General features: G+C 58.3%; 2 protein-coding genes across 3 annotated transcripts; both read right to left on the bottom strand.

Annotated features, from left to right (window-relative positions):
- Nucleotides 1–4,434, bottom strand: LOC102751345 (glutathione S-transferase theta-1-like). Of its 2 annotated transcripts, XM_006768747.2 has the most exons (5): nucleotides 4,186–4,434; nucleotides 2,472–2,559; nucleotides 1,752–1,902; nucleotides 712–885; nucleotides 1–415 (listed from the first exon to the last, which is right to left on the bottom strand). In XM_006768747.2, the coding sequence occupies exons 1-5, from the start codon at nucleotides 4,295–4,297 to the stop codon at nucleotides 224–226; spliced, it is 717 nt and encodes a 238-aa protein (XP_006768810.1). In that variant the 5' UTR covers nucleotides 4,298–4,434; the 3' UTR covers nucleotides 1–223. The 2 variants fall into 2 exon arrangements, with proteins under 2 accessions (XP_006768810.1, XP_015422730.1); XM_015567244.1 differs by lacking the exons at nucleotides 1,752–1,902; nucleotides 2,472–2,559; nucleotides 4,186–4,434 and adding an exon at nucleotides 1,215–1,433.
- Nucleotides 4,435–6,272: 1,838 nt separating this feature from the next.
- Nucleotides 6,273–11,178, bottom strand: LOC102761414 (glutathione S-transferase theta-1; the record flags this gene model as incomplete). The annotated part of the gene is made up of 5 exons (XM_006768781.2): nucleotides 6,273–6,719; nucleotides 6,916–7,092; nucleotides 8,586–8,736; nucleotides 9,609–9,696; nucleotides 11,097–11,178. Coding segments are annotated over 5 exons (771 nt in total), but the record flags the coding sequence as incomplete, so codon positions are not given.

The following is an 11,178-nucleotide window of genomic DNA, read 5'->3' on the forward strand; positions in this document are numbered from 1 at the left end:
AAATAATAAATAAAGCTCATTCCAGAGGTCTCCTGCCAGTTGGAGTGGAAGGGGCAAGAGTGGAGTAAACAGACAGACAAGAGGAGGAGTGTGGGCCTGATGCTGGAGGGATCTCAAGGACGGAGACTGTGCGGGTGCCTTGCTTAAGGCCAAGGAGAGGGGCAGCTCCATCTCTTTATTTGGACACCGGTCTCCACATTGGCTGCAGGCCCGCCCCTCCTCACTACAACAAAATCTGCACCACGGGCTTCAGCTTGTCCTTCATGTCAGTGTCCACTGGCGGCAGGTCCTTGGCCTTCATGACCACCTCGTGGGCCTCCTGGAAGAGGTCCTCCCCGACCGCCACCTCCACGCGCTGGCGCCAGGCCGCCAGCTTGGGGCGGGTTTTGAAGACGTGGTAGCCGGCGCTGACAGGCTGAAGAGAGAGGGAGCTGTCAGGCGGCTGACCCGGTTTAGGGACCCACCAGGTGGACTTTGTTCCTCTGCCCCCTGTGTGAAAGGCTGGGGGACCCCTCCCAGGAGACACTGAGAGAGGCCTGGATATCCCTGCAGGGCGGGGTTTTAAAGTCCCATTTTACAGATGAGGACACTGAGACACAGGAGGAAGTAACATGCCCTGGGTCCGCAGCCAGGAAGGGCAGCGTGAGCTGGTACACTGGCTCCCTCCCGGGCACCCCACGCCCCATGGGCCACGCCCCCCCGGGCACTCACGTGCATTAGCTCTGTGATGGCCACCAAGTCGGCCACCGAGATGCAGGGCCCCGCGAGGAAGTCGTCCTTCAGGAACTTGACCTCAAGCAGCTGCACGCACCTGTCCAGCTCGGCCAGAGTAGATGCCAATGTCTCGGGGGGCACCCGTTCACCAAGGAACACAGGGAGCATCATCTGGTGGGGGGCAGGCAGGAGCGGGCTGAGGTTCCGCCCAAAGCCCAGCCTAGCTTCTCCTTGCTCCCGCCCGTCCCTTTCCACCCACAGCCACCACCACCGGCCCAGGCCTCATCTCCCCCTCACACAGGGCCAGCCTCCACCCTCCCTAGAGGCTCACAGAGCTGCTGGGGGGCCCTCTGCAATGTCAGGTTGCCTGCCCCTTCTCACTGCAGCAAGCCTCCCGGGGCTCCCACTGTCCGCCCACAAAGGCCTCACCACCAGCCCCACTGGTGCAGCTGCCACCGGCTCCCCCACCCTCCACCTCCTACCCCACCCAGACTTCTCACAGGGGCATGCGCCTGGGACTCGCTCTGGAATATGGTTCCAGAGCCCATTCCCGAGTTGTGTGCTTGGCTGGGGCCTGAGACTCGGCATGTCCATGAGTTTCCAGGGGCCGCTGATGCTCCTGGTCTGTGGACCAGCCTTTTGGGGAGCAAACGTCTACACTCGCTCTACTTGACTTCTCTCTGTTCTGCACGGAGAGGCTCCTGCCCGCTCCAGCTTGAGTGGGCTCCTCGCCAGCCCCTAGCAGCTCAAGGAGGACTCTTTTTATTAATGATATCTTTACTGATTTCAGAGAGGAGGGGAGAGGGAGAAGGATAGAAATATCAATGATGAGAATCATCAGCTGCCTCCTGCACACCCCACACTGGGGATCGAGCCCAAAACCCAGGCATGCGCCCTGACCGGGGATCGAACCCTGACCTCCTGGTTCATAGGTCAACTCTTAACCGCTGAGCCACGCCGGCCGAGCTGAATAGAATGTTTTAAACAGAAGGCGCCATCCCCTGAGGATCCAGGCAGGTCCCTGCCCCCAGGCTCACCTTATGCCACATGACGAGGGAGCAGCTGCTCCGCAGAGCCGTGTGCTGCCATGCCAAGTACTCGTCCACACGGGCGCAGGCTTCCAGGTCCTGGGGGTACCAGTGGTCAGGGGCCTCATACTTCCGGCTAAGATACAGCAGGATGGCCACACTGGGAGGGACAGCAGGGGCGGGGAGAGGTCCCAGTCACTTCTCAGCTACTCTCCAGGAGCCAGGCCCTGGGTAGGATAGGCCTCGGCTCCTGGCATGTGTGTCCCCATGTGGGCGACGCATTTCACCATCTCCAGGTGCAGAGTGGGAATGTGGGGCTCCGAGAGGTTAAGGGATTTCCCCAAGGTCACACAGCGCTACGCTGAGCTATCCTATCATCTGCACTAAGAGCACAAAGTAAAAAAACAAAAACGTTACGGGATTTCAGAACGGGGGTGTGTGCTCAGAGAAAGCTTCCTCAAATAAGGGGGCACCCAGATGGGCCCTGAGGGTGAGAGCCACTCACCCAGCACCCAGCACCCAGTACCACTCCCCAGCTTAGTCAAAGCATGGACACAACAGGAGCAATGCCAGGTGCCCCTCCCAGCCCTGGCATCTCTGCCCACTTCAAGCCTGGGCGGGCACAGCTACTCACAGAACATAAACCATGTCCCAAGCTATGGGCAGTGGGCACACAGGGGACCAGCCCCCCACCCCCAAAAGGCCATGCAGCAGTTCAGGGGCCATTACCTCTCGGCCAGGGTGAAGTCCCCATCCTTCAAGGCTGGCACCTTCCTCAGGGGGTTCACCTGGGCAAAGTCATCGCTGTTGTGCTGACCTACGGGAGAGAGCAGTGAGGCAAGGGGGGAAGCCTGAACGCTCCGAGGTCTCTGGCCACGCCCACCCAGCAGCCAGAATCTTTCTTTTTTTTAAAAAAAAATTTTTTTATTAATTTCAGAGAGGAAGGGAGAGGGAGAGAGAAACATCAATGATGAGAGAGAATCATCGACCAGATGCCTCCTGCGCACCCCCAACTGGGGATGGAGCCCGCAACCCCGGCATGTGCCTCGACCAGGAATTGAACAGTGACCTCCTGGTTCATAGGTCGATGCTCAACCACTGAGCCACAACGGCCGGACCATCCAGGATCTTTCTGAGGCCCCTGTCCAGGCGGGGCACCCGGGAAGAGGAGGCCACCCTACTGTCCCCTGACCCTCCCAGAGGGCCACCACCACTCCTGTGTCACCTCCTGGCACCTGGGCCCCGCGAGGAAGATGACGCACATCCCTGTAGCCAGCCGATTCCATCCACGTCAGGCACTGCGGCCTGCCCCCCGCGATGCCCCTGCCTATGCAGGCCGCGTGAACTGTGCAGAGCCCCGAGCGGGGCTGTACCTGTTTCCAGCTCTCAGCCGGTCCCTGGTCTCACCAGGGCCCCTGACCCCGTCACCCAGCCTCCCGCAGCTCAGCTCTTCCATTCCTGTGCCAGACGCCCAAGGCTCCCTCCCCAGTGGGGGTTCCCAGGCCTGACTTGATGCTGCATGCCCCCCACCCCCGCTCCCCCAGACCCTGCCAGTGCTGAAGCTACAGCAGTACAGGGGCGTGGAATCGGGGCCCCTGTGCCCTTCTCCTGAGCGGACAGGACCACTCCGACCCAGGCTCCCTCCAGCACCGCCTGTGTGCCCAGTCCGGGGAAGGGCTGCAAAGGCAGAGCAGGGTGGCAGTGTAGCAGGCCGGGGGCACCAAAGACGGAAGGTGGGCAGGCTCAGCCCAGTAGGGGCCTCACTCGGGGCCTGCCCAGGGGGCTCTGGATCTAGAGCTTGCCCTATTGTCCCGGTCCAGTCCCGCCCCCTCCACCGGATTCTGTAAATGTGGAGGGGAGACCCGCAGGGGTGGGGAGGAGCAAAGAAGAGAACAGGTGGGGTAGAACCACCCTCTCCTCCCAGCAGATGCAGAAACTCGGAGGTGTGGAGTAAAGGAGGAAGCAGTTGTCTTCTCCTCGGAGTGTGGAGGTCCAGGGGCACTCACTCCACTTCCCCACCCCGACCCCAAACCCTATGATCTCTACCTGCCTCGCTCCCTCTTAACCTATATTTTAAAGAATATTTCGTTTTCGCTAGACAAAGGTCGAGGCTCTTTAAAAATACACAACTGATGCTGGGCCTACGTGGCTCAGGGGTGGAGCATCCGGCTGTGAACCATGAGGTCAGGTTTTGATTCCTGGTCAGGGCACAGGCCCGGGTTGCAGGCTCGATCCCCAGTGCGGGGCGTGCAGCGGGCAGCCGATCCATGATTCTCTCTCCTCATTGATGTTTCTCTCTCTCCCTCCTCTCCCTTCCTCTCTGAAATCAATTTAAAAAATGTGTTTTTAAAAATACACAATTGATAACCGGTGCGACATGTCTGCGCTGGAGTCTGTCTGCCGGTCCGTCCGCACCCGCCCGCAGCCTGCGCGCCCCGCCCACCTTTGAGCACCTCCACGGTGCGCAGCTCGAAGGGGATGCCGTTCTTCTTGGCGAAGATGTAGACGGCGCGGCAGGGCTGGGACAGCAGGTCCAGGTACAGCTCCAGGCCCATGAAGACGGCGGCAGGCCGACCAACGAGAGGGAGGCGGACCCGCGGAACCGGGCCGGGACGCGAACCGTCGGCTGCAACCGCCGGACCCACGGGAGCCCGCGCGCAACCCCGGGCCGAGCCCGCCGCGCCCTCCTCGCCTATTGGGTGGCTCGGGTAACTGCGGGCCAATCAGCGGCGCCCGCACCTCCCACCTTCTCCCTCGGGGGTCTGAGCTGGGGTTTGAGGCCAGGTCGCCCCCCTTCCCTGGACCTCAGCGTCTTCCTTTGTCCGATGGACAGCGGGGATGATAATGGGAAACAGACGGGAAGGGCGCCCCAGCCCTGACCCGGACCCAGGGAGGAGGCTGAGAGAGGAAGGGAGTCTGAGCCGCTGAGAACACTAGGGAGGAGAGAAAGGGGGTGCGCCGTGCCAGGGGGTAGGCTGGGGCGCCTGGATCTGCTCTGTGCAGAGGCCTCACCCGCATTCCTCACACTCCGGTTCATCCCTCCCAGAGAGCAGAAGCCCTGTAGGTTCACGTAAGGCTTGCAGGGCCCTGGGCCTTCCCCACTGTGACCCTGGAGCTCCTCAGGCCCATGGCTGTAATGCCCGCCTGGGTTAAGAAGACTCTGCCCCGCCCGGCTGGCACGGCTCAGTGGTTGAGCCTCGACCTGTGAACCAGGAGGTCACAGTTCGAATCCCCATCAGGGCCCAGGCCCAGGTTGAGGGCTGGATCCTCAGTGGAGTGTGTGCAGGGGGCAGCCGATCAATGAGTCTCTCTCATCATTGATGTTTCTCTCCCTCTCCCTTCCTCTCTGAAATCAACAAAAATATATATTTGTGGGGGAGGAGAGGGGAGGGGAGAGGAGGGAAGAGGAGGGGAGGGGAGAAGACTCTGGCCTGAGCCCAAGAAAGTCACTTGGCAAGAGGATCAGCCACTGGAAATTTTGAGAATAGCTTGGCCTCCCTGGTCCCCCATGCTCCCCAGTTAAGGAAGCCCTACCCCCCGCTTCAGGCTGGAAGGAGCCTGTCCCGCACCCCTATCAGGGGTCTGCCGCTTTCCACCAGGCACCTCTCTAATCACGGGCTGAAGGGGAAGAGGGGACAGGGCAGGATAAGGGTGGATGGGTGAGGCCAAGCAGCACTGCAATATCCAATCTCCCTGCCTCCTCCCTGGCCACCCTTCAGTCCAACCCCCTCAGCTGCCAGAATATTCTTCTGAAATACAACCTGAGCACAACATTCCTGATTGTTCGCGTCTCACAGGGCCTCGCTGAGGCAGTGAAGGCTCTGAGTGACTGAGTCCTGACCACGTAACGGAGGGAAACGCTCAGTGTCTCTCGGACTCCATCTTGTTCCAGCCCGCCTTGCTCCCACACCCTGCTGGCTAACACTTTCTGCTCAGTCTTGCATGTAGACATGCTATCCTTGGAGGAATTCTGCCTGAGGTTTGAGTTCTGCAAAGACAGCCCCTCCCATTTCCCCTTTTCTGGACATAAAGGCAACCTGAACTCTGTGCTTGGGTGAGATAGACTCCAGGAACCACTCAGGCTCCCCTGTTCTCAGCTGGCGCCTTTCCTGAACTCCAAACTCGAACCCATTTTGAGTTTGGGCCTTTTGAGGCACATGAACTTTGGACCGGTAACAACCAGGCGGGTTGCCATTCAGATTTTCCCCTCCCCGGACCGATTCCTCAGGGCAGATGCGGGGCTCATGACGTACAATATTTGGTGCCAAAGGGCAATGTCCTGGGAGGCCGGCCCAGCCAACTGGTCTACCACCATGCCTACAGCCAACACATGGGGGATGATTGCTGACCCCTGTGCTTGCTGGTAAATTACTTCCCCTGGGCATTAGAAGGCCAGAGGGCTGTAAATTTCACTCTTGGCAGCCAGCAGGGAGAAGCTGACCCACAGGGCCTACAAAGGAGGGTTATCTTTTGGACAGAGACCCACCAAGACCAGGGCTGAAGAAAGGTCAGAGAAATCACACAACAGCGTTAGAAGTGGAGGCACAGGCTAAGCCCAGGTTTATTTACCAAACTGCAAAGGACATTAGTGATGGAAGGAGACAAGGACCGAGTGGGCTGTTCTTCTCTAACGCTTTTCAGGTAGCAATGGGGTGGGGGTGGGGGGCTAGGGACCTGGCCTGGGGAGCAATGGACTCAGGCAAGTCACTCCTGCTCTCTGGGGTCTCCTGAAGGTGCTTTGTGATCTGCCTGGCGGGGGGAGGGGGGGGGGGGATTCCCTGCTCTTTGGATCATGGCCAGCACCCTAGGCATCAGCTTCTGCTTTACGGAAGGGTCTGCAGGTGGAAAGTCATTGGCCTTCAGGATGACCTCATGGGCCTCCCGGAAGAGGAGTGACCCCACTGCTGCCTCCACGCGCTGGCTCCACGCAGCCAGCTTGGGTCGGCTTTCAAAGATCTGGCAGCCAGCGCCCACGGGCTGTAGGGGAAAAGGGGACAGGGCAGGGTAAGGGCGGACGGGCGGAGCCAAGCAGCGCCTGCCTGGTTTGGGGACCACACAGTTCCAGAAGAGGGGACCCCAAATAAGCCGTGCCCCAGTCCCAGGGTGGGGCGGCAGGCGGAGGACCCCGGCGACCCACCCAGCCTGGCGGGCCGGCCCTGCCCACAGCACTCACGTGCATCAACTCCGTGATGGCCACCAGGTCGGCCAGGGAAATGTGGGGCCCCGCGAGAAAGGCCTTGTTCTGGAGGAAATTGTCTTCAAATATCTGCAGGGTCGCATCCAACTCTGCCAGGGCGGCTGCCAGGGTCTCGGGTGATACGGGCTCGCCCAGGAAAACAGGGAACATTACCTGGTGGGCGGGCAGGCAAAGAGCGGGGAGAGGGGTGGTGGTTAGGGCCAGCCCAGGCTTGGGGGTAGGAAGGCAAGCACCCCCAACCCCCAGCTTCGGAGCTGCTCCCCTGGTTCCATATCCTGGGAAGGCCTGCAGGGAAATTCCCAAAGGACCCCGCTTTCGTGAACTCTTCCTGCTTCCATGAGCTCTGATTGGCTGAGCCTTGGAGGCTTCTCCCAGACTCACACCCCTTTAAGAATTAATCAAAGGGCCTGACCAGTTTGGCTCAGTGACTAGAGCGTCGGCCTGCAGACTCAAGGGTCCCAGGTTCGATTCCAGTCAAGGGCATGTACCTTGGTTGCGGGCACATCCCCAGTAGGGGGTGTGCAGGAGGAGGCAGCTGATCGATGGTTCTCTCTCATCGATGTTTCTAACTCTCTATCCCTCTCCCTTCCTCTCTGTAAAAAATCAATAAAATATATATTTAAAAAATTAAAAAAAAAAAGAATTAATCAAAGGGAACCTGAACTTTGTGGAGGGGAGGAGGCTGGCTTAGGAACTACTTATTTTATAACCTCTTTCCTCCTGATATAAAAGCAATCCCTTTTACAGTAGAAGTAATTAGGAGGATGGGCTTTTTTAAAAAAAAAATATTTTTATTGATTTCAGGGAGGAAGAAAGAGGGCGAGAGAGACAGAAACATCAACAATGAGAGAGAATCACTGAGCGCTGCCTCTCGCACACCCCCCACTGGGGATCGAGCCTGCAACCCCAGCATGTGCCCTTGACTGGAACCGAACCTGGGGCCTTTCAGTCCGCAGGCTGATGCTCTATCCACTGAGCCAAACCAGCTAGGGCAGGAGGATGGGCTTTTAAGGTCTCCACTCTATCACTTACAAACTGCAGAACCTAGAGCAAAACACCCAAACCCTCTGAGCCTCGATTTCCTCAACTATGATATAGGAATAACAGTACAGTACATGACTTGCATTGTATATTTAAAAAAAGTGAAGCCCAGCCGCAGCCAGTTTGGCTCAGTGGATAGAGAGTTGGTCTGCAGACTAAAGGGTCCCGGGTTTGATTCAAGTCAGGGCACATGCCCAGGTTGCAGGCTTGATCCCAGTAGGGAGCATGCAGGAGGCAGCCGATCAATGACTCTCTCTCATCATTGATGTTTCTTTCTCTCTCTCCCTCTCCCTTCCTCTCTGGAGTTATAATTTTGTGTTTTAAATTTAGCACTATGATCTATATTGTGCTAACATTGAATATATATATATACATATATACATATATACATATATACATATATACATATACACACACACACACACACACACACACACATATATATAATGTATTTGATGGGCTTAACAGCAACCTGAGCACAACAAAAGGAAGAATGAGTGAAGTCAAAGTGGGGTCAGTAGAAACTACCCAAACGGAAAAGGAGAAGGTGACAGTGCCTGAGCCTCTTAGAGGTGGTGCCCTCACTGCCCCTGTCTGGGCCTCACCTTATACCACAGGGTCCGGAGGCAGTTTTTCCGCAGGGTCGTGTGCTGCCAGGCCAGGTACTCATCCACGCGGGCACGAGCCTGCAGCTCCTGAGGGTACCAGTGGTCAGGGACCTTGAACTTGCGAGTCAGGTAGAGTAGGATGGCCACACTGCAGGGGAGGGAGGACATGATGGGTATAGAAAGGGCACTGTGGCCCTAGCTAGTTTGGCTCAGTGGATAAAGCATCATCCTGCAGACTGAAGGGCCCAGGGTTCGATTCCCGGTCAGGGCACAGGCCCGGGTTGCGGGCTCCATCCCCAGTGTGGAGCGTCCAGGAGTCAGCTGATCCATGCTTCTCTCTCATCATGGATGTTTCTCTCTCTCTCCCTCTCCTTTCCTCTCTGACATCAATAAAAATATATTTAAAAACAGAAGAAAAGAAAGGGCACTGTGCTAGGTGCTTTACTCGGGTCCTTTCTTTAATCTTCCTGATGATGTGCCAAAGCATCTTCCTCATTTTCCAGACAAGGAAGCCAGGCTTCGAACAGTGAAGGGACTTGCCCTGGACACACAGCCTCTGGTGGCAGCAGAGCTGAGCGTCTTTCTGAGACTCACGCCCAAGCGCATCCTCCCCGCAGGCAACATCCCACAACGGTGTCCAGCCACGTGCTCAGAGACGGCACCTGATGGGAGGGCCAGAGAGAGCTTCCTGGAGGAGATGGCATCAGAGCTGAGCCTTAAAGAAGCTCAATTCTGCCCCAGCCGTTTTGGCTCAGTGGATAGAGCATCGGCCTATGAACCAGGAGGTCAGGGTTCGATTCCCGGTCAGGGCACAGGCCTGGGTTGCGGGCTCCATCCCCAGTAGGGGGCGTGCGGGAGGCAGCCGATCCATGAGTCTCTCTCATGGATGTTTCTGTCTTCCTCTCCCTCTCCCTTCCTCTCTGAAATCAATAAAAATATATTTTAAAAAATAAGATAAAATAGAGGGTTAGGACAAGATAGTCCCAGCGAGGTCTGGGAGCAGCCCCGGGCCCCGGTTACCTCTCTGTCAAGGTGAAGTCGCCATCCTGCAGGGCAGGCACCTTCTTGAGGGGGTTCACCTGGGCAAAGGCATCGCTGAGGTGCTGGCCTGCGGAGAGTGCATCGTGGTGGGTGGTCAGAGGAGAACGCGGAGCCCTATAGGGCCTGTGCCCACTCCCCTCAGGATCCTGGCCTCGCTGGAGTTTATCGGAGAGGTTTCTGCTCCTGCAGATGCACCCGGAGAGAAGATTCTGAAGGCACTTAAGTCTCCACTGTCACCCGGCCAGGGTGGCTCAGTGGTTGAGCGTCGACCTATGAACTAGGAGGTCACCCTCCGATTCTCGGTCAGAGCACATGCCCAGTTAGACGGCATGCAGGAGGCAGCCCATCGATGATGTTTCTATCTCCCTCCCTCTCATTTTCTCTCTGAGGTCAATAAAAAACATATTTTTTTTAAAGTTTAACCACTGCTTGCTCAACAGCCTTCAGTGGCTCCCCATTACCCAGGCACGTGCCCTTGACCTGAGTCAAACCCGGGACCCTTTGGCGGACACTGTCCACTGAGCCGAATGGGCCAGGGCAAGCTGCCCTGCTGTGCCTCCAGGCGATCCGTGGGTTCTACACCCACATGCCAGGACGCCGTGTGCCAGTCGTGTCCTTGGGGCCTTGCCAGAGAAACAAATCCTCTTGCTCAGGGTGTAGGGTTCACTAAGCCCCCCAAACCCCCCTCCCTTTCCCCGGGTACACCATGGAGCACCCCTTCCGCATCAGGAACAGGAGAAGCAGAGGACAGAGTGAATAAAGGCAAAGTTGGAGGAGCAGGAGGAGGAGGAGGAGGAGGAGGGGGAGAAGGAGGAGAGGGAGGAGGGGAGGGGGGAGAGGAGGAGGAGGAAGGGATAGAAGGGGCACCAGCGCAGCCTGGGCGGGTGCAGGAAAAGGGCTGGAAGGTGGGGGCAGTGCCAGCTGTTGCAGAACTTCAGAGTGGGAGGCTGCCAGGCGGGGCTGGACGCGGCCCCAGCTCTACACGGGGCGGCCTTAACCCCTCTCCTCCTGCTGCCTCCCTCCTCTCTTTCTAAAGGCCCCCCATCCCTACGCCCAGGGCACCCCTTTCCTCACCAGGTCTCTCCTATTTATTCATTGGTTTATTTTTATTGATTTCAGAGAGGAAGGGAGGGGGAGAGAGAGAGAGATGGAAACATCAAGGAAGAGAGAGAACCAAGGATCGGATGCCTCCTGCACGCCCCCCACTGGGGATGGAGCCTGCCACCCGGGCCTGGGCCCCGACCTCCTGGGCCACAGGTCGCTGCTCAGCCACGGAGCCCCGAGGCCTCCTCCATCTGGCCTCTGGCCAGCAGAGTTCCCGGGGCTCCCAGGGTCTCCGAGCTCCCTGGTGTCGCCGTTTTCCGCGATGGCCCCAGGAAGGAGGTGGCGCGGGGAGGGGGTCCCCCCTCCACCCCCCTCCCCGCTCCTCCCCGACCTCTCGGTTCCCGGGACCCCCGCCGGGCCCACCTTTGAGCAGCTCCACGGTGCGCAGCTCGAAGGGGATGCCGTTCTTCTTGGCGAAGATGTAGACGGCGCGGCAGGGCTGGGG

Source organism: Myotis davidii, unplaced genomic scaffold (genome assembly GCF_000327345.1).
Source record: "Myotis davidii unplaced genomic scaffold, ASM32734v1 scaffold43, whole genome shotgun sequence".
NCBI classification, from domain to species: domain Eukaryota; kingdom Metazoa; phylum Chordata; class Mammalia; order Chiroptera; family Vespertilionidae; genus Myotis; species Myotis davidii.

Coding starts and splice junctions, on each gene's coding strand:
- LOC102751345 (XM_006768747.2), bottom strand. CDS start 4,297: ATGGGCCTGGAGCTGTACCTGGACCTGCTGTCCCAGCCCTGCCGCGCC. Junction 1,903..2,471: donor GACTTCACCCTGGCCGAGAG/GTAATGGCCCCT, acceptor TGTCCCTCCCAG/TGTGGCCATCCTGCTGTATC. Junction 416..711: donor CCATCACAGAGCTAATGCAC/GTGAGTGCCCGG, acceptor CTCTCTCTTCAG/CCTGTCAGCGCCGGCTACCA.